General features: G+C 43.8%; 1 protein-coding gene across 1 annotated transcript in view; it reads left to right on the top strand.

The window, feature by feature from the left end:
• nid2b (nidogen 2b (osteonidogen)) overlaps positions 1-6421 on the top strand; it is a gene marked incomplete at its 5' end in the record, with an annotated part of 28502 nt that extends 22081 nt beyond the window's left edge. Inside the window, 4 exons of the mRNA XM_081379478.1 lie at positions 5071-5228; positions 5613-5736; positions 5837-5943; positions 6056-6421. Of these exons, the coding sequence (XP_081235604.1) occupies positions 5071-5228; positions 5613-5736; positions 5837-5943; positions 6056-6057 (391 nt within the window). The 3' untranslated portion in view covers positions 6058-6421. The remainder of the gene's footprint in view (positions 1-5070; positions 5229-5612; positions 5737-5836; positions 5944-6055) is intronic.
• Positions 6422-22871: the final 16450 nt, after the last annotated feature.

Genomic DNA, 22871 nt, shown 5'->3' with positions numbered 1-22871 from the left:
TCCGCGTCCCAAGATAACGCTGAAGTCTGAGCCCGCGAAGTCCTCCTAGCACCCGCAGGGAGGAAGAGATGGCTGAGTCCCGCTGCGGCCGGACCGCCATCAAAACGCCCAGCTCTGTCAGTCCCCTCAGTGCAGGCTACTGCAGCAGCTTACACCGCAGCCAACGAGCCAGTAATACCACTCGCTCGCCTGCACACAAACGCCGTTTTTACGGCGGCCCAAATAAATCTCAGAAAGAGTGTAAATTCGGGCTTTCCGGCTCCGGCCGAAGGTGTTGTAAGTGTAGAAAATGTGCCCACTCCCACGTGCTCACTGCTTCACACAAACACGATCCCCATGGTAACGTGTTCAGAGCGCTCTCTCATAAAGCGGTCACACGCCGCTCGAGTAATAAGTGTAGTAAATGTGCCCACAACTCTGTGCTCACATCTACCTGTAACTCGCTCTGCCACTTGGTTACCCCGGGCAACAGCGGCTCAAGCCGAGGGTGTTATAAGTGTAGAAAATGTGCCCACTCCCATGTGCTCACTGCTTCACACAAACAGGGTCCCCATGGTAACGCGTACAGAGCGCTCTCTCATAAAGCGGTCGCAAGCCGCTCGAGTATTAAATGTAGGAAATGTGCCCACAACCTTGTGCTCACACCTACCCGCTGCTCGCTCTGCCAGCCAGTTACCTTGGGTCACGGATCCTCTAAAGCTCCCAAACACTGGCCGTGTCATAAGTGTAAACCCTGCGCCCGCTCACGAGCACGCGCACTCACTTGTAGACATGATAATCCCCACGCCTCTCTCGCGCCTGGGTTGTTTGACAGCAAATCACGCTCCATCCGATGGGACCGAGCTACTGAACGCTGTACAGTCGGCCAATACTGTTTACCAGCCCCCGTGTTCGAGCACCAGCGGCGCGCGCGCCGCGCCTTTCTCTCTGATACAGGCTCCCCATCCCGCGCAGCGCGGCGATCTGAGCCCAGAGACCATTCGACCCCTAGCTATGCATGCGGAAGCATGGGAAGCGATTCAGGGCGCGTCAGAATGGGTGCTGAAAACTATAAAACACGGCTATTCGCTTCAATTCGCTCGTCGCCCTCCGCGCTATACAGCACAGACGGAGACGAGAGTGAGTTCAGAAGCGGCGCACTTGCTTCAAGCAGAAATAGCGAAGCTGCTGCGCAAAGGGGCTATAGAACAGGTTCATCCTTCTTTGAGCGAGTCGGGCTTTTACAGCCGCTACTTCCTCGTGCCCAAGAAGGACGGAGCGTTCAGACCTATTTTAGATCTGAGACATCTGAACAAAGCCCTCATGAGACGGCCGTTCAAGATGATCACAACCAGAAAAATCCTCGCGCAGATTCGCCCAGGAGACTGGTTTATCTCTCTCGATCTAAAAGACGCATACTTTCAGATCCAGATAACTCCCCGTCACAGGCCATTCTTGAGATTCGCCTTCGAGGGTCGAGTATATCAGTACACAGTCCTGCCGTTCGGCCTGTCTTTGGCACCCCGTACATTTACGAAATGCATGGACACGGCCCTCGCTCCCCTGAGGAAACAGGGAATGCGAATACTGAATTATCTGGACGATTGGCTTATTCTAGCGCAGTCAGAGACGGAACTTGTGTCTCACAGAACAGCGCTTCTCAGCCATCTGGAGGAGCTGGGTCTCTCGGTCAACTGGACCAAGAGCTCGCTATCACCCCGTCAGTCAATTTCCTTTCTTGGAATAGAACTGGACTCGGTGGCTATGACGGCCAGACTGTCGGAGCAGCGCGCGCGCCGCATCCGCCTTCTCGCCGCATCCCTCCAAATAGGCAGCCGGGTTCCGCTGAGGACATTCCAGCGTATCCTGGGGCATATGGCCTCAGCTGCAGCAGTGTTCCAGCTGGGTTTACTGCGCATGCGCCCGCTCCAACGCTGGCTGAAAATGCGCGTGCCCCACCAAGCCTGGGCGGCCGGCGGCTTGCGAGTCAGAGTGAATCAGGGATGCATTTCAGCCCTGCAGCCCTGGCTGGCAGCCGAATGGTATCACACAGGAGTGACTATGGGAGTGATTTCACACCGGAAAGTTGTCTCGACAGACGCTTCCAACCTAGGTTGGGGAGCGCTCTTCGAAGGCAGACCGGTCTATGGCCGCTGGTCAGACCAGGAGAATCTCCTACACATAAACTGTCTAGAGATGCTCGCGGTCGAGAAAGCGCTCAAACACTTCCTCCCATTCCTCCACGGTCACCATGTTCTAGTCCGTACGGACAATACATCGGTAGTGGCCTACGTGAATCACCAGGGCGGTGTCAGATCAAAGATGCTCTGCACCCTGGCGGAACGCCTCCTCGTGTGGGCTCAGCACTCTCTGCGCTCGCTGAGAGCCGCGCATGTGCCTGGCCACCTGAACGAGGGCCCCGACAGACTGTCCAGGGACAACGTTCCCCCTGGGGAGTGGTCTCTACACCCCCAAACAGTCCAGTCACTGTGGCGACGGTTCGGCAGAGCGAAAGTCGACCTTTTTGCGTCAAAAGACAACGCTCACTGCCCAGAGTTCTTCTCGAAGAACGAGGACGCGCTGGCCCAGATCTGGCCCAGCGGCCCGTTGTACGCTTTTCCCCCGGTCTCTCTGCTGCCTCAGGTCATCGAGAGAATCAGGGAAGCGCGCCACTCAGTGCTCCTCATAGCCCCATGCTGGGAGAACCAAGCTTGGTTCCCGGATCTAATACAGCTGGCAGACTCAGCCCCCTGGCCGATACCGGTGAGGAGAGACCTCCTCTCTCAAGCACGCGGATCGATATGGCATCCCCATCCAGAGCGCTGGTCTCTGCATGCGTGGAGCCTCAACGATTACACGCTAATCTGCCAGACGGGGTCATGAACACGATCATACAATCTAGAGCCCCCTCTACGAGGCGGCTCTACATGTCGAAATGGTCAGTGTTTAACACATGGTGCACTGCTAAGGGGCTCGATCCACAGACATGTGGGGTATCGCGAGTACTGGGTTTCCTTCAAGAGCTACTGGACGCGGGCAGGTCCCCCTCCACGCTCAAAGTCTATGTTGCGGCCATTTCAGCGCTCTCGGTTTCTGAGCAGGGCCGCGCATTAGGAAGGAACGAGCTCGTCATCCGCTTCCTTAGGGGAGCCAGGAGGATGAACCCCCCGCGACCCCCCTCGGTTCCTATGTGGGATCTCTCTCTGGTCTTGGAGGCCCTGAGAGCGCATCCCTTCGAACCCTTGGAAACTGTGGATATGAAATACCTCACGCTCAAAACCGTTTTTCTGATAGCACTGTCGTCAGTCAAACGAGTGGGAGACCTTCACGCGTTATCTGTTAACGCCGCGTGCCTCGAGTTCGGACCTAATGACTCCAAAGTCATTCTCAGACCGAGGCATGGGTACGTTCCAAAAATTTTGGGCACTCCCTTCAGAGCACAGGTCATTTCCCTCTCAGCCCTGCCGACGCACGGCAGCGAGGCCGATAGTAATCTCCTCTGCCCGGTCAGGGCGTTGAGAAACTACATTTCACGGTCCGCCGCTTTCAGGCGCTCGGATCAGCTCTTTGTTTCGTTTGGTGGGCGCACCAAGGGTCTCGCCGCCTCGAAACACAGCCTGTCCAGATGGATAGTGGACGCTATTGCTGCTGCTTATGCGTCTAAAGACCTGCAGTGCCCATTGGGCGTTCGAGCTCATTCCACTAGAGGCATGGCCTCGTCGTGGGCATGGTCCAGCGGGATTCCCATTCATGACATTTGTGCAGCGGCAGGCTGGGCCTCCCCCTCCACGTTTGTTAGGTTTTACAACCTGGATGTTCCCGCCTTGCAGGCGAAAGTCTTATCAGTCTAAGTCTCGCGTATGCCAGCCCACTATCTGTGCGCGGGCTACGTTGTGTGATTTAGCTCTACTGGTTGAGCTGCACTATACAGGGAATTGGCAGTTAGGACCGGCCGTGCCGCTCCTAACCCCCTAGTGTGTGCTTATGTACGGCGCTAGCCCTCTTCGGGCTGCCCGGCTCTCCGCTATCACGTTCCCCGGGCTCTCCCTGGGACTCATTCAGTGGATGCTGGGCGCGCACGGCGTTGACAAGGGCGTTCCCGTAGCGTAAGCTAACTACGCAATACGAGAGAACCTCTCGTAAGAGAACGTTTCGGTTACTCACGTAACCTCTGTTCTCTCTAGAAGAGGGAACGAGTATTGCGTAGCCCGCCGTGCTCGCGCCACGAGCTCATTTCGCTTCATGCGACAGAAACCAGAGAAGCAGCCTCCGAGCCCTGTTTATATACGCTAAGCCACACCCCTTTTCGCGGGCTGTGACGCATTAAGCGCGCCAAGCGCGCTCATTGGTCGTGACGTCACGCCAAGGGCTCAGCGGTAGGCTGCTGCAGTTGCCGCAGGGCAGCCAATGGGCACGCTAGTTAGCTTGCCCTAGGTCTGCAGGCTGCCGCACTGCGTTGACAAGATTATAAAAATTAAGGATAATTTTTGGCTTCAGTATCTCGAGAAAGAAAGGCTTTCCCGTAGCGTAAGCTAACTACGCAATACTCGTTCCCTCTTCTAGAGAGAACAGAGGTTACGTGAGTAACCGAAACGTTTTATAGCTGAACTAGAAATATTCAAAAGTTGTGGGTCAATAAGAATTTAATAAGTCTCTTGTGCTCATCCATCAGAAATCCTTTTATTATTGTTAATTGATACTCAAGAAACATTTCTTATCATCATCAATGTTGAATACGGAATAATTATGCTGCATAATATTTATGTGAAAACAGTAATACATTTGTTTTCAGGATACTAGAATGAATAGAAAGTTCAAAGGAACAGTATTTATTTGACATATAAATCTTTTGTAACATAAACAAATTCTTTACTTTTACTGTTTTACTGTCAATTTAATGCATCCTCACTGAATTTCTTTCAAATTAAATCTTACTGACCCCAAATTTTTGAATGGTAGTGTATGTTATTTATTTTGTATAATAATGAGCATATACATTGACATCTTCATTCTGTATTACTGCAATAAACATCAATATATTCACTTACCTGTTTTGTTTGAAAGTATTAATCTACTGTATGTGTTCTTCAGAACCTTATATTGGACCGACTGGAACCGTGATGCTCCCAAAATTGAGAGCTCAACATTAGAGGGACATAAGAGGAAAATCCTGGTGCAAGTGGGTCTCATGTTGCCCAATGCCTTGACACTGGACTTCACCACAAATCACCTGTGCTGGGCAGATGCAGGTACGAGTCTTCTTAAAATATAATATCTGACTTTATCAGCTACATATAAGGCATTGTCACGAGTACTGTGTAGTTAAACCCAAATAAGAGCAAAATGCAGGAATAACATAAAACTAGAGACTTTAATGAACATGGAGTATGAATAAAGCAACTTTACATTTAACATTGACGACGATGAACCCAGAACTGAGAAAACTATGGGCTTATACCCAGTAAATGATGATCAACAAAACAAAGAACAGGTGTGTAACTAATTAGAAACCATAGTATCAAACAAACAATGTCAAGAACTCAGGCATCCAGAAGAGTGAAAACAAAACCAACACTGAACATGACTGTTACAATGCAGTGTATTATTAAGATTAAAGTCAACTAAATCCCCAGGCTCAAAGAAACTGGAGTGCATATCTCCAGATGGGACTCAGAGACGTGTGTTCCAGGATGCTTTGGAATATCCGTTCAGCCTGGCCATCTATAACAGCCACTTTTACTACACTGACTGGGAGAGGTGAGTCTCTGACACATTATCCTTGCAGCTCTATGGATTTTAATTAACATGATCTGGCTGGCTCAGTGTTTCCTTACTCATGATGAAAATGTCCTTACAGAGATGGGATACTGGTGATAGATCAAATCAATAGGAAAAACACATCTTATGTCCCTATTCAGCAGTCACACTTGTATGGGATTACAGTTATTCCATCACAGTGTCTATGTAAGTATTCAAATAACATATTTTTTTGGGGAAAAAAATAATAATTATGAAAGCAGTACAGAATTCCTGATCACTCTGTTTGTTTCTGTTTTGTTTTTTTGTTTTTTTATAGAGAGACCTGCAGACTTATGTAGACTATATGGATGTTTGGTTCTGTAACAGAAATGTCAGAAAATAAATAAATGACAACGAAACTAAACAAAATTGACTGAAAAATGATTTGGCCACCCAGTGTTATTTTAGTATTATCTATATAGTTTTAAGTAATATTTTGAATTAGTTTCATAGTTTAGTAATTTGACCATGTGCTTTTGTCATTTCTTTTTGTATTTTTTTATTTTTATTTTTAAATATTACTAGTTTTTTTTTTTGTTGTTGTTGTTGTTGTTTTTTCAGTTTTTATTTATTTGAAGTGAGTAATTTCAATACTTATTTTCGCTCTAATTTTCGTTTATTTTTGTTTTAGTTACTGATAATAATGATGCCACTCTAAACAACCTAAAATACTGCCTGAAGTTGAAGTTCAATATTTTCACCAATAGGTTGCGCTGCTAACTAACTAATTGAAATAATAGTTCATTACTAAAGCCTGAATGGTTCAAAATGGTCCTGTGTAAGTGTGTATATAAATTAAACTAGATGAAGATGACAAAGCAGTTGAAGATTTTAGCTTTTTTTATCAGATAAACCATTTTTTCAATTAAAAATATATGAAACAAAATAAAATTTAAATTAAGTTTTATAGTTTTTTTAATAGGTCTCTCATATCAATGCATTACTGTCATGTGATGCCCGTCAAGCATAATGCACGGGAGAAGTGCAATTTGGCCCTCAACCACAATGGAAAATTCCCACTGTCTAAAATAATGTTGACACATAATGGTTCATTTTAGACTCTCAGTAAGGCCAAAAATACAAGGGTTCCATGAACAGAGAGAATCTCTTCCGCAAGATTGCTCCCACAACCCCTCGCCCTTGTCTTCGCATGATTCCAAACCTATGTTGTTCTGCTTGGTTAGAATATAGCCTAGTTTCACTTTATTCTCTCGTCCGTGGGAAGGTGTGGAATAATATTTGAGCATTGCCATGGGGTTTCTGTAAACCCATGGTTTGATATTGCTAAACAAACAGGATGGGTTACCCACAAGGCACAAGAACCGCCAACAGACGGCAAGACTTCACCACTGCAGAGGCCAGACCTCCCAGCCTGTGGAGGGCAGCCAACACTGGCTTCTATCCTTCAGCCTCAGACCCCACAGCAGGTCAGAGGGTTCAACACAGTTTACTCAACAGAGTAGCCATATACCCAGAGGTGGGGTGTGAACTTTGGCCTGGTCTTAGAAGCCATCAGGCACCCAAGGGAGCAGTTTGAGCCCATTGGGTGCAGTGAGTGCATATTTCTCACATTTAACACGGTATCCTCTTAACTCCTTCTGGATTAAATGTTTATTGTACTGGGGCGTAGGAACTATTTGGCTTTTTAAAAGGTTATTTCATCCAAAAATGAAAATTCTGTCATCATTTACTCACCCTCATGTCGCTCCAAACCCATAAGACTTTCATTCATCTTCAGAACACAAAAGAAGATATTTTAATGAAATCTGAGAGATTTCTGTCCCTCCATTGACAGTCCATGCAACTACTAATTTGAGGCTTCAAAACAATTCATAAAGAGATCCTAAAACGAATCCAAATGAATTGAGCGGTTTAGTCCAAATTTTCCGAAGACACTTGATCACTTTACATGTTGAACAGATTTAATTTAGGCTTTTATTCACATATAAACATTCATCGACGCTCAAGCATGTTTACTTGACGTGCGAGAGCCAATGAGGTTCATTCTCGTGTTACGCAGCACATTTGAGCTTCAACAAGAACCAATGAGATTCATTCGTGTGTTATGCAGCACGTTTGAGCTTCAGCAAGAACCAATGAGGTTCATTCTCATGTTATGCAGCACGTTTGATCTTCTGCAAGAACCAATGAGGTTCATTCTCGTGTTATGCAGCACGTTTGAGCTTCAACAAGAACCAATGAGGTTTGATTTCATGTGTCAAGCATGTTCAGTTGAGCTTCAGTTTATGTTCGCTGATCAATGTTTCTATGTGAATAAAAGCCTAAATAAATCTGTTCATCATATAAAGCGATTGAGTTGCTAACATGAGGGTTAGTAAATGATAACAGAATTTTCATTTTTGGGCGAACTAACCCTTAACAACAATAAGGTCTGAGATTAGGAACACGCTAAAAGTTAATGTTTTTGTCAAATTAACAATATTAACTTGCGCTCAAATACATCTTCCCTTGCTCACGTCTTCTCTGAGGTTGCATATGGTCAGCAGCTCAGTTTCTGTTGAGCTAATATGAATAATAATGAATATTAAAGTCACCATGAAATCAATTTAAAGTTTGTATGGATTATTGCAGTTTATGATAAATTATGTATCATTGTTATTTTTTTAATTCATGTGCCCTCGTAATCTTTAATCAAAATATCTTTACCTCTCACAACGAAATCTCTTCTCTTCTCTTATACTGGCGCGAAAGAGGGGCAATCTGTCACTCACAAGAGATTGACCAATAGCAAATCACAACCATCCAATCGATTCCTCATGGACAAAATCAAGTCCACCCTATTTTTGTTCTTGTTTGAGAAGTCGTTACACTCAAATATACATCACAACAGGAAAGAAAAGACTATCACAATTTTAACTGAATGCTGACTTTAAGAACATGCAAATAATATAATGTGAAACATTTGCTAATGCACTATAACAGACAACTGATAGCATTCAAGCTACAATTACGTGTTAAGTGAATATCCTAAGTGTGCGTTCAGCGTTGCAATAAAAAATGGATGCAGATCTGAATGCAAGCTTGCAGTTATGATATTTAGTTTAACAATGTCAAGCGGCTGCCATTGTTTTCCTTGGACGGAACGCACAATTGAGCACAATAAAATGTTTTAGTATTATTCTGCAAAAAGTGAAGACTAAAACTTGATCTTCAAAAAGGCCAATTTTGCAGTTTTTTACCAATAAATCCAAAAATGTAGGCCTACGCTCAAATTACCACAAAGGTGATGCAAGACACGTTCCCATGGCATCAAAGCCAGGTGAAGCATCCAGCTGCTCGTTGGTTAAACATATGGTGAATTTGATAGTGAGCAACAGCAGTGTGAATGCTAAACAGCCCTCTTCACACGCAAAACTCAATAAGCAAATATTCTGATTCATGAAGGCTGTGTGCTGATGTCTGAAGTAGACTGTGCATAAAGATGCCCGTGTAGATTTAAGATTGGATAATAGGCATGATTATAGACATCACTGTGGTGTCCAATTAGAGTTAGCATGAGAGCAGTAGTTTGTACTGTAGTCTTGGTTTTCTGTCATCCGTCCCAACTTCACTTCCAGTTAAGTAGGCTTCTCAACTCTTCCCTTCTGCCCTAAATCTTTTGTATGGGCCGTGCGTTCAGTGACGCAAATCATAATTCCTTAAGGTCTTTGAAAATCATGCCAACTTTGACTTAATGGTGCACTTTAACAAGCAATAACAACATGCATAGTTCAAATTCATGTGTGTGTGTGAGAGAGAAGAATAGAAACAGAGGGAGACAGGAAATTGAATGGCATTTTGATTTGTACCAGGAGCTCTGTGTGCAAGACACTCCTATGGACGTTGTTAATGTACATAACAGTACGGTTTGTTCTAGCCCTTGTCTGAAGCCCATTTGAGACTAATATATAACCTTAATGTATAACCACATACACACACCTCTCATCCTCTCTATACAAACACAAACACAAACCTTCCTCCTTTCTCATCACACACACACATTGAGAGAGAAATGGGTGGGGCCACTTCTGTGGTTAAGGTTGTATGTTACATCAAAGAATAACCTTTTGATTATGAGTCAGCAAGAGCATTCAAAACAATGTCAGTTTAATTTAGGCACCATGAATAGGGTACAAATTGTTGTCCAATTACTTTTTTTCAAAAGCACATCTCATGTTTTAGGTTTTAAATATGTTTTATAAACTACTATCTACAAAACAATAATTAAGCATGAAAAAGTAGGCAGTTTAAAAAAAACATAAAATTAATGATGACTGGCGATTGTCCCTCCTCTTGAATGTGTATCCAACAATGAAAATCAACAATATCACAATATGCTGATAAATTGATATTTACTGTAATATTGCTATGTTATGGAAGCTTGATTCCGCAACTGAATAAAAATATATAAAAAGGTAATTGCAACTTTTTATTTCACAATTCTGACTTTTTTCAGAATTGCGTGATATTAAGTCGCAATTGTGTGTTATAAAGTCAGAATTATGAGTTTTTCAATTCTGCAATTCTTTATAACTCATATTTGAGATCAGTCTTTTTTTCATCAGAATTGGACTTATAACTTGCTAGTTTATTTCTCACAATTCTGAGAAAAGAAGTCAGAACTGCGAGATGTAAACTCGCAATTGCAAGACAAAAAGTCAGAATTGTGAGAAAAAATGCTGTCTGATATCTAATATCTTTAAATCTGTCTTTAATATCTTTAATCTTTAATATCTTTAATTTTATTTCTCGAAATTGTGAGTTTATATCTCGCAATTCTGACATTATAACTCGCAATTGAAAAAGTTATTTTGAGATAAAAAGTCGCAATTATCTTTTACATTTTTTTATCCCGTAGCGGAAACAAGCTTCCATACTATAGTTCACTTCACTGTGGTATTGTAAAACTATTTTAAATATCAATTTTGTGTGCAATCCTATTACCTCGTGGTTTTCCTTAATTACAATAAATAAATAAATAAATAATAGTATATTTTGACAATAAAAGAGTAACAACATTAGGACCTTTCTACTGGCCTCCATTTTTTGGTAACCTACAACCTTTTGTGTAGTGATGGGTTCATTTTGAACAAATCTTTAATATGACTCCGGACTACCGAGTTGTCTCAGAGAGCACTTTGTTCATTTTGTGTTGACCACGCATGCGCAACATCCTTTGGGTTCTGTACTGGAAACAGAAATGATTAGTTCACATTTGATGTGTTTGGGGAATTTGGCTAACATATAACATTTTAAATACATTCTGCTGAAATGAACAAAATTACTCGAAAAAAGATTCGTTCATTTTGATGAACGAGATTCAAAGATCCGAGTCAGTAAAATGATCCGAACTTCCCATTACTACTTTTGTGACTTATTGCTTCCAAAACTATTTTCTGGCATCTTTTCTGATTTGTATTTGTCTGGCAATGGCAAGCTGTAAGCAGTAAGGCATTGCTGTATGTGTTGACTTTTTCCAAATGGTTTAAAATACAAATGCTATTAATCAACTTTAATGTTCTGTAATTTTATCCATTTAATAATAGGAGCCAACATTTAAACACTAAATGAATTCATGTGGGCCGCACCCTCTACCAGGAAGACATATGTGTTCATCCTTTGTCCTGCTGAACCCTGAGAGTGAAATGAGTTACATAAACCCTCTCTGCTGTAAAACACAAGATTACAGTACAGTAGAGTACTGTGCTACACTCTTATCTCTAAGATTATATACAGTGTGTCAGAAAAAGATTGAAAGTAAGTAATTGCATTTAGTGGTCATTTCTTTAAACAAAAATGGTTAAAAAGAGATGAATCACTTCATGAATGTTGTCATAGTGTGTGTGTGTGTGTGTGTGTGTGTGTGTGTGTGTGTGTGTGTGTGTGTGTGTGTGTGTGTGTGTGTGTGTGTGTGTGTGTGTGTGTGTGTGTGTGTGTGTGTGTGTGTGTGTGTGTGTGTGTGTGTGTGTGTGTGTGTGCGCACATGTTCTTGTTCAGGCATTTTTAACAAGGTTGCAGGTGACTGAACAGGGAGCAAAGAGCATTGTGGGAATCTTCCCAAGAAACCAGTCCCAAAAAGAATTGTTTACAAGAGATGGCTGAATTTTTTGCATGTTTTTGTTGTTTATAACTTGTGTCTGTGTGTCGGGAAAATTACTGAAGCATATTGAAGGTCCCTGGGCAGTGAGCAAAAAAACATTGTGGGATTTTTTCCATTGAAGGTTACTAAAACCAGTCTGTGCTTAAACTCTACATTGTCCAAGACTCTAAGGGCCAGATTTACTAAGAGCTTGAACCAGCACAAACCCTCTTTTGGCATTAAAAAACTACTGTCAGGATTTACTAAAGACACGCAGAGAAAAATTAACAATAAAAAGTCACAGACAGTTATTTTTGCTGCTGAACTCATTGTTGTAACAAGGTTTGTTGATAAGGGAAGAAGGAGGTGGGAACTGGCAAACGTTCAACATAAACTTTAATCCCAAAAATAAACAACAAATCTAAAGTAAAGCGATAGCACCTCACAGACGACTGCCGCATATAAACATAATAAACCACAACATAAAGTCCAGGCCTGGTCGTCACACCTCCTTTTATCCTTTCAGTCCTCGGTCCTCAACCAGCCGAGAGGCCCTCACTCGCGGTGACATGCGATGGAATTGGACACTTCTCGGTGGACAGTTCCATACTCATCCATGACGACCGATATAAAAATGTCTTTGTACTCTTTTAAACTAAAGTTGCAGGTTTCTCTTAAACCCTCACACAAACACTTGTCAGTGAAGATATCTGTTGTTGTTGCAACATCTGGAATTTGGTTGTTCCGTCCCTTTAGTCCGTCCCCGGCTATATAGTACGCACATACTATTCTGTTGACGAAATTTGCAAAGAAAGAACTAAACCCGGGTACACACTTTGCGAAACCCGGAGACAAATTGTGCAAATCCTAAAAGATTCCTCTGATTCTAGGCTAAAACCTGAAGTACTTGATCATTAGTTTGACATGTTCACCAACAGCAGATGACCGTTGCGATCAAATTTTACCTCAGACAAAATTCTGCCAGCGTCATTAGTTTTGACTCACAGTCCTGCAGTGTGACTTTTCCTACGACGACCGTCAGATTGTCTTCGTTTTTCAAGACAAGCCATGATCAAAATTAATGTTACAGATTTCTTTGTAGCCACCATTTCAATCCCGTGTGTAGTGCAGCTCACTGTCACTGAACGTGTCATTGATTGATGATGGAAAACTCTGGACAAGTTTTCTTGCATGGATCTGTTTTTAATGCGTACAGTCTGACATTGATGACTGAGATCTTACAATGTGACATGGCTTACAGCGATGATTGTGTTCGTACAGTCTGACAAGCAACAATCGTAAAGGACTATTGTAAATCGCACAGTGTGCACCCGGCTTAAGATGTAATATGAGAAAAGTTAAAAGAATGTTAGGGTTGCGTGCAAGAACCCTAAGACCATAGATCTTTTGTCGTCAACTTCAACTTGCACCAATAAACAATCTTCAAGAGCTTATTGGTGAGGGGAAATGAGGTGAGAGAGAGAAAACTGCAGCTTGGTGTCTGGTAGAACAAAGATCAATTCCCACTTGTTAACCGTCACCCCTGGCACATAATATTGCTCTCTGATGAGTCCCTGGATGGAGGCGAATCACTCAGCCATGTCTCCGCTCGACATGTGGAAGCCATCGGAAAACACAACTCCCCTCTCCTCTGTGGGGGTGGGAATACAGCATCTGGACTGAAGCAGGGTTGAGCCAGGGAGAAAAGTTGTGTTTGGAGATTGAGTGTTTGTCTGCAAGCCTTGGCTTCGAGTGTTCTTAAGGTTACGGGAAAATTCCCCCCGTCAACGGTCGGTTGATTCATACTCAGACTTGATTATCGGAAATGACATGTGCTGATGAATGTTTGTACCTGCTAAATGACTACCTACTTACACCCCGGATCTCATTTCTCTCTAAATACTATGTTTACCTGTGCTGATTGTTACAAGGTGGATGAAATGGCACAGAGTAAGCTGCATTCAAATTTTCCATTTTCCCATGAAAAAAGCCGACAACAAATTTCCAAAAGTTTGTTGAAGTGCTTGGACCATCTTCACTCAACTGGTTCTTATCCAAAAGTCCTAAAGAAACTTCCAAAGTCATGCTGCTATTCTAATCCGTCACGGTGCTAATGTCTGTGATTTCATTATAATTTCTGGGGTGATTCTATGCGGTGGGTTGAACAACAATTTCAGGGAGAGCACTTGGCAATAAATCCTTATCCTGCGGTTTCTGGACAGGCAGAATCCTGTAACATACTCAAAGCAAGCATTCCTGCTCCTCTAAGCTTGATTTTCGAAGACATTTCTCATTGCCACTGCCAAGAAGCCAATCCCATGTCTACATTTAAATGGATGTTTTTGGCAGATGCTGTCATATCGAACCTACAAAAGAGTGCATGTTTTTGACAGTTCAGCAGGTAGATAAAGATGAAATAAATTTCTAAGAAAAAAAACCCTCAAATTTACAATACTGCTGTGTTCAGGGATGTTGAGCAAAAAACCAAAAGTTTAGTGCTAGATAAAAAAAAAAAAAAAAAGTCATTGCAACATGCTAAGCATATCTAGCATATCTGTCTCTTTCCATAGACCTGTAGACACTAATATTTTTCTTTAGGGCTTCATGGTTGTTTAGGCATCCAAGCAAGCAATGGTGGTGAAAACATAAAACATGCAAGCTGGAATTTTTAGACCACCGTGACATTTATTGTCTTTGACTCGTAAACATTAATATAAAAGAACTATTGCCTGATTTTACATCAGCGTCAAAAAGCGGTACGGATGTAAACAACACGTGATTTTGTATACAGAACAGCTGTTTTTACGACAGCCATACATACTGTATGAGGACACAAGATACAAATAAATGGGATCATGACTAATGGTGTGTCTTGTTCTTTGCAGGTCTGTTCTGGGTCAAAGTCTGATTACATCCAAGAATGCATTGCAAAAACTCTAAAAGCATTTATCCAAAAAGGGATGTAGATATATTCCATTCAATACTGTACATAATAATCAATAAAACAATTGTCAAATTAGAAGTAGACTATTTTACGCAATATTGATGTGGGTAGTGTGTTTTGTTTATTAAGCTCCACATTAGTTTAGCGACATGCTAACGTCTAAATCTACTGGAATCAAGTCTCCTGCATGAGGAGTGCTATTTTTGTGGTGCACACAAAGTTGCATTTCATAAAGTTGTAGGCTGTAGATAGTTAGGTTTCATTATGTATTAAATTAAGTTGGCTAACAAAAGATTTTAAATTAGCTAAAAGTGGTAATGGTAGCCAAAAGTGAATTCTTACTAATGACTTTAAAGTCGACAAGAAACGAAAGTTGCGATAGTCTTTTGTGATGTATTTCCAGGAGAAACGGCTCTCGAACAAGCACAAATGTATGGTGGGACTTGATTTTGTCCATGGGGAATTGATTGGATGGTTGTGGTTTGCTATTGGTGGATCTCATTTGAATGACAGGTAAACAGAAAACATGTCATTAGAGAAGAGAAGAGGGGGAAAGTTATTTTGGTTAAAAATTATGAGGGCACATGAGTTAAACAAGTAATACAAACTCGGTGAGTGTTTTAGCGCAATTTTCTCACCTCATGGGATCACAACACTAAGAGATAGTAAATCTTTTCCTGGATTTTTTTTGTGCGTTCCCGAGATTAGACCTTCCTTAACATAATGCCGAAAACCAGAAGTCTCTAGGTGCTCTGGTTGAGGAGTAGATAGAAGTGCAAGATTGGTGCGCACAGACGCACAGAACAGAAATCATGAGTTAACAATCGCAATTTGTCCAGTGGAAAATTGCGCTAAAAATTTGTCCATGTGGATAAATGATTTATAATATATACGCAATATTCCATATAAAACAAGAATTGTCCAAATTTTGATTCCATGGTGACTTTGCAGGGTGTGTCTTTGCATTATTCTTTGCAGGGCTTTTCTAGGTCAAGCTCTAAAGAGAGAGGTCTGTACAGAGGTCAAGTCATGGGTAACTGATTAACACTGGCTAGCTTTCACAGACGGCAATTTTGCCGAAGGTCAGAAACATTCTACGCACGTACGCAATCTCAGACGCAAATGCTTCGCCAATGCATTGCAAGTGCACAATTTGATTGTAAATACATAGGCCTACTGTAAATGATATGTTTTTGTAGTACTGTTGAAGTTACAAACTCAAGGGGGCGATATAGTTACCTGTAAATGTCCACCATTGTCCATGCTAGCAGTTTAACAAACTTCAGCCAATTCAAAGACTTCCTCAAACTGTTGCTCTGCCATGCCAGTGGTTGACCTGAAATAGAATGCTTGAGTAGCCGTGTTTGCAGTCACATACTTGCGTAGAGTATGTTTTGGGCCAAAAGCTAGTGATTTTTTTTTTTTCATATATTCTTTCACACAAGTCAGTTAAAGGATTAGTTACGGCTGCTTTATATAATGATCAGATAATAAAAGCCTAAATTAAATCTGCTCATCATATAAAGCAATCATGTCTCTTCAAAAGACTTGGATCAAACCATGGCAGAGTTCTGGGTGAATAGACGTTCAATGAAGGGACGGAAATCTCTCAGATTTAATTAAAAAGAAAATCGTAATTTGTGTTCCGAAGATAAACGACGGTCTTGTGGGTTTGGAACGATATGAGAGTGAGTGATTGATGACATAATTGTACTTTTTGTGTGAACTAACCCTTGTTTGGAAATGTTCAAAATATGTTCTGCTCCAAAAACAAAGACTACAGTTTATACTTAGTTTTTCTTCTTCCCTTGTGTCATAAATTAATAAATTATTATATTAATAATAACTATATTGTATATATTAAATTTATATTGTACTATATATATTAAATTGCCAACAATATTTGTTTCTTATTTTTATCTGTTTTATTTGTGTTTCTTCCCCTTTTTGTTCAATACGGATGTATGAATGTGTTTCTATGCACCAGTGATAAATGTACTTGATGATTGGCATGGCAGACATCACTGTTTGTCCTGCTTTCCTTCTTCCCTCGTGAACCCTGGTCCACTTAACATGTGTTTGCTCTGTGGACTCTCTGGGCAGTGTCTGTCTTTGCCCTCACCTGTGGCTCGCATTGGCCAGTGCTTCCCCTCCTCTATTTGGATACATCGATTAGTTCCATCTTATCTCACACATGATATCACAAAATCACAAAATACCCTGAGATACAGAGAAATCTGTTATCCAATTTCAACTACACACAGCGGTGGGAAATAAGATGGACCAGGGTTCAGAAGAGACATGGCTAGTGTGTTGACAGAGTGTGCACGTGCTAACAGAGGGAAAGCTTCCTTCACTTCTAAGAAATTCAGATGAGAAAACAGCTGAATCTGACACTAGCCACAAGCTCGGCAGGTAAAACAGGTGCTCTGTTTACTGGAGAAACAACAAAGTCCCAGATATATACTGACCCAGTTCTTTCACGCCTGTCCCACACCCTATAGCTTCACACAGCAACCACGTGCAGCTTTTTGTGTGTGCGACCGACCTAATCCCAAAGCCACCGTCTGACTTGCTCAAAGCTCAGTGTTTGATCTTGAATAGATGTAATAACCATAAAGTCTGGATTGCTTTAGTGCTCTTATCAGCTCATGAACACGTCTGGTTATGTGTCATGTGTCTCTGCAAGAACAGAGTATGAGACAACATGCACAGAACTTCAAACTGCGCAGGAATGACTTACAACAATCAGGGAAAGTATATGAAGGTGTCATGGACTTCTGCAGCAATTCATCCAATGGTACACACAGACACAACGATTTTTTTTAAAGTTTTCATTTTCTTGAGAATGTCAAGCATTCATGTAATTATTGCACACTTTAAGACTTGAGACTCTTTGAACCCACCGATCAGTGAGAACAACATCTGAACATAACAAAAAAAAGTCACGTTTAAAAAAAACTAATTAAAACCAAAAACTGTAAAAAGCAACAAAATGGTCAGAGACATCTGTCTGGGAAACCAATTGAAAAACACAGCTGGCAGACATAAAAACACTTTTGGTGTGAATTGCTGTTTACCCAGCTAACAATTTGTTGGTTAGTTCTGAAAGATACAGTTATCAGAGCGCAATATTCTAAATTAATTCCGCCATTGACAGAATTTTTCGTAATTTATGACACGACACTTCTGCACTATTGACAGAATTTTCCAGTAATCCATGTTTTAACTGTTATAGACACACATAATAAATGATGACAAACTCGCATGGAAAACATTTCTCAGGTCAGTCTGAGCGCTCATGGTACGCAGTATGCACAGTGTGTACAGCCATTCAGATGCAGGTGCCACTGCATGAAAACATGAAAAGCTCTATCATGTCCTGGGAGGCTTTGACTTGTGTCATGCCTCAGACACTTCAAATAGACGGTGACATCATCTCGCCTCAGGTTCGGCTATGTGTAAACCACAGGAAGACTGAGCTTAGGTCATCAACGACAATGACCTTGCAGAATGGCCGTTTGGATACAGGCCAGGAAGATAAACAGCTTATTTTGTTATTTGCAACAGCGCAGTTAAAGTTAAATGTAGCGATAGCTAGTTAACTGGTGTAGAGGTTCTATGAGGCTGACATACAGTAGTAAACAAATAACTTAAAGCTAAAGTGTAGATATAAAGCGAAGTGTGGTTCATCAGGGTGACGGAGGTGTTGCGAAACCACACAATGTTGAATTTGGCAGCCGTTCAACAGTGCAAGGTTCACAGTCTCGCTCTGAAGTGGTGTGGTAGTAGCGATATAGGGTGCCAAAAAGTAAGAAAAAGCATGATGGGAAATTCCCTTATGATCCTCTAGGGAAGAAGGTTTCTTTGTCAAAACAATCAGTGTTAATTCATTTGTTTCACACATTAGCTCTGTCCAAAACAGAGCGCTGCCTACATAGAAAGCATTTAAAGGAATACTCCAGGCTCAGTACAGGTTAAGCTCAACTGACAACATTTGTACCGTAGCATAATGCTAATTACCACAAAAGTTAATTTCCACTCATCCTTACAATGCAGTGTCATAAACATTAAAGAATGACAGTAAAAATGCTGATTTAAACAGCTTTACAGCTCAAATAAAACAGAGGAAGTGTTTTGTTAAAATAAGCGTTACATTTCTGATTTTAATTCTTCTAAAAACTTAGAATATGTGCTATTCATTTCCATTGTGCATGCCCTGTAACTTTTTTCTTTTTCTCAAGAGTGATGCAGAGATAGCATATTTCCGTATAGGCCAAAGCCTGAAATCAGTTAGCATTTTAGCACTTCAATGGGTTTTTGAATGGGGTTTTGGTCAAATGCATGAAATATGGTATGTGGTGAACACAAGCTCAAGATATTTTCACGTTTTTTCTATGACATAAATTACATTAGTAATAGCCTACCCCCTTGTGATTTTTTTTAAAAGCTTTTATTATTCTTTAAAAAGGCGGATGCTAACAAGTGGCTGAATGTGACTACAGAGGTTGTCGTGTACAATAATGTCATCAAACCGAACAGGTAAACTCATCTACCCGCTAGTCTGCTTTTATAGCCTAATGATGGTGACGTTGAAGTCATGTGACTGTTGTGCAGTTCATATTGTCAGGGTTATGTTTGTTTTTGATCTGTTTCCCTGTTTTGTTCATGTCAGAGTTTCACATGTTCCTTTGTTCAGTTTCCCGCCTTTGTTCAGTTTCCATGGTTACTGTCATTATTAGTTCATTGGTTTTCAGCTGTGTGTCATTTATTAGCTCGTTTCCATCCATCCATCCATCTTCCGCTTATCCGGGACCGGGTCGCGGGGGCAGCAGTCTAAGCAGGGATGCCCAGACTTCCCTCTCCCTAGACACTTCCTCCAGCTCTTCCGGGGGGACACCGAGGAGTTCCCAGGCCAGCCGGGAGACATAGTCCCTCCAGCGTGTCCTAGGTCTTCCCCTGGGTCTCCTCCCCGGGGGGACATGCCCGGAACACCTTCCCGGGAAGGCGTCCAGGAGGCATCCGGAAAAGATGCCCGAGCCACCTCAACTGACCCCTCTCGATGTGGAGGAGCAGCGGCTCTACTCTGAGCTCCTCCCGAGTGACCGAGCTTCTCACCCTATCTCTAAGGGATCGCCCAGCCACCCTGCGGAGAAAGCTCATTTCGGCCGCTTGTATCCGGGATTTTGTCCTTTCGGTCATGACCCACAGCTCATGACCATAGGTGAGGGTAGGAACGTAGATTGACCAGTAAATCGAGAGCTTCGCCTTGCGGCTCAGCTCCTTCTTCACCTCGACAGATCGGTACAGCGACCGCATTACTGCAGAAGCTGCACTGATCCGTCTGTCAATCTCCCGTTCCATCCTTCCCTCACTCGTGAACAAGACCCCAAGATACTTGAACTCCTCCACTTGAGGCAGGAACTCTCCTCCAACCTGAAGCGGGCAAACCACCCTTTTCCGACTGAGAACCATGGCCTCGGATTTGGAGGTGCTGATTCTCATCCCAGCCGCTTCACACTCGGCTGCAAACCGTCCCAGTGCATGCTGGAGGTCCTGGTTTGATAAGGCCAGCACGACAACGTCATCCGCAAAGAGCAGAGATGAAATCGCGTGGTCCCCAAACCCGACCCCCTCCGGCCCCAGGCTGCGCCTAGAAATTCTGTCCATAAAAATTATGAACAGAACCAGCGACAAAGGGCAGCCCTGCCGGAGTCAAACATGCAGCTCCTGCTCCGGTCGTACAGGGACCGGATAGCCCCTAGCAAAGGGCCCCGAACCCCATACTCCCAGAGCACCCTCCACAAGATGCCGTGAGGGACACAGTCGGATGCCTTCTCCAAATCCACAAAGCACATGTGGATTGGTTGGGCAAACTCCCATGAACCCTCCAGGACCCTGTAGAGGGTATAGAGCTGGTCCAGTGTTCCACGGCCGGGACGAAAACCACACTGTTCCTCCTGAATCCGAGGTTCTACTATCGGCCGGATTCTCCTCTCCAGTACCCTGTCATAGACTTTCCCGGGGAGGCTGAGAAGTGTGATCCCCCTATAGTTGGAGCACACCCTCCGGTCCCCCTTCTTAAAAAGAGGGACCACCACCCCGGTCTGCCAGTCCAAAGGCACTGTCCCCGACCGCCACGCGATGCTGCCGAGGCGTGTCAGCCAAGACAGCCCCACAACATCCAGAGACTTGAGGTACTCAGGGCGGATCTCATCCACCCCCGGTGCCTTGCCACCGAGGAGTTTCTTGACTACCTCGATGACTTCAGCTCGGGTGATGGACGAGTCCGCCTCCGAGCCCTCAGCCTCTGCTTCCTCAATGGAAGACGTTACGGCGGGATTGAGGAGATCCTCGAAGTATTCCTTCCACCGTCCGGTGATATCACCCAGTCAAGGTCAACAGCTGCCCACCTCCACTGTAAACAGCGTTGGTAGGGCACTGCTTCCCCCTCCTGAGGCGCCGGATGGTTTGCCAGAATCTCTTCGAGGCCGACCGATAGTCCTTCTCCATGGCCTCACCGAACTCCTCCCAGGCCCGAGTTTTTGCCTCCACAACCACCCGGGCTGCAGTCCGCTTGGCCCGTCGGTACCCGTCAGCTGCCTCAGGAGTCCCACAAGCCAACCAGGCCCGATAGGACTCCTTCTTCAGCTTGATGGCATCCCTTACTTCCGGTGTCCACCACCGAGTTCGGGGATTGCTGCCTCGACAGGCACCGGAGACCTTACAGCCACAGCTCCGAGTGGCCGTGTTGACAATGGAGGTGGAGAACATGGTCAACTCGGACTCAATATCTCCAGACTCCCTCGGGATCTGGTCGAAGCTCTGTCGGAGGTGGGAGTTGAAGATCTCTCTGACAGGGGATTCGGCCAAATGTTCCCAACAGACCCTCACAGTACGTTTGGGTCTGCCGAGTCTGTCCAGCTTCCTCCCCCGCCATCGGATCCAACTCACCACCAGGTGGTGATCAGTTGACAGCTCCGCCCCTCTCTTCACCCGAGTGTCCAAGACATACGGCCGGAGGTCGGATGAAACGACCACAAAGTCGATCATCGACCTCCGGCCTAGGGTGTCCTGGTGCCATGTGCACTGATGGACACCCTTATACTTGAACATGGTGTTCGTTATGGACAAGCTGTAACTAGCACAGAAGTCCAATAACAGAACACCACTCAGGTTCAGATCAGGGGGGCCGTTCCTCCCAATCACGCCCCTCCAGGTGTCACTGTCGCTGCCCACGTGGGCGTTGAAGTCCCCCAGTAGAACGACGGAGTCCCCAGTCGGAGCACTTTCCAGCACCCCTCCCAGAGACTCCAATAAGGCCGGGTACTCTGCACTGCCGTTTGGCCCATAGGCACAAACGACAGTGAGAGACCTACCCCCGACCCGAAGGCGCAGGGAAGCGACCCTCTCGTTCACAGGGGTGAACTCCAACACATGGCGGCTGAGCTGGGGGGCTATAAGCAAACCCACACCAGCCCGCCGTCTCACACCATGGGCAACTCCAGAGTGGTGAAGAGAAGGGTGGGAATTATACCGCGGCCATGCGGCCATGGCTGCCGTTGCCCTACACTTTGGCCTTCATGCCCCGTGAAAAAAAATCATCGTACGGCCACAGTGGCCTGTGTGCCCTGGCCCTGTCCAAGTTCCATGTATAAAGCGCCAGTGCGGCATAGTGGGCTTGCTTTGAATTACAGCGAGCCACCCAAGTAGTCTCTGAACTGAATTTTAGCGCGGCTCTGTGTTGCTAGGAAGTTTGTTTTGTTTACTGTGTTTTTACTCTGGTAAAAGCGCCCGTGTGACGTTGTTTGTGCGTCGTGACTTGTTAGTTTCGCTTGACTAAACAGGAGGGCGGGACCTAAGCCAGTTAAAGTATTTATTCTAACAAAATGCTAGTACTTATTAGAAGAAGCAGTCGAACAACAGGAGAGACCATCAGTCTGTGAGTGTTTACTTTTCCCAGTTGATTTTAGCGCGGCTCTGTGTTGCTAGGAAGTTTGTTTTGTTTGCTGTGTTTTTACTCTGGTAAAACCTGTTAACCGTTGCCACTGCGTCGGCGCACTGAAGCGT

The sequence above is a fragment of the Scardinius erythrophthalmus genome (genome assembly GCF_964197995.2).
Source record: "Scardinius erythrophthalmus genome assembly, chromosome: 11".
NCBI lineage: Eukaryota > Metazoa > Chordata > Actinopteri > Cypriniformes > Leuciscidae > Scardinius > Scardinius erythrophthalmus.
Note: the sequence above shows the minus strand (reverse complement) of the source record. Positions and strands in the feature narration are given on the sequence as shown.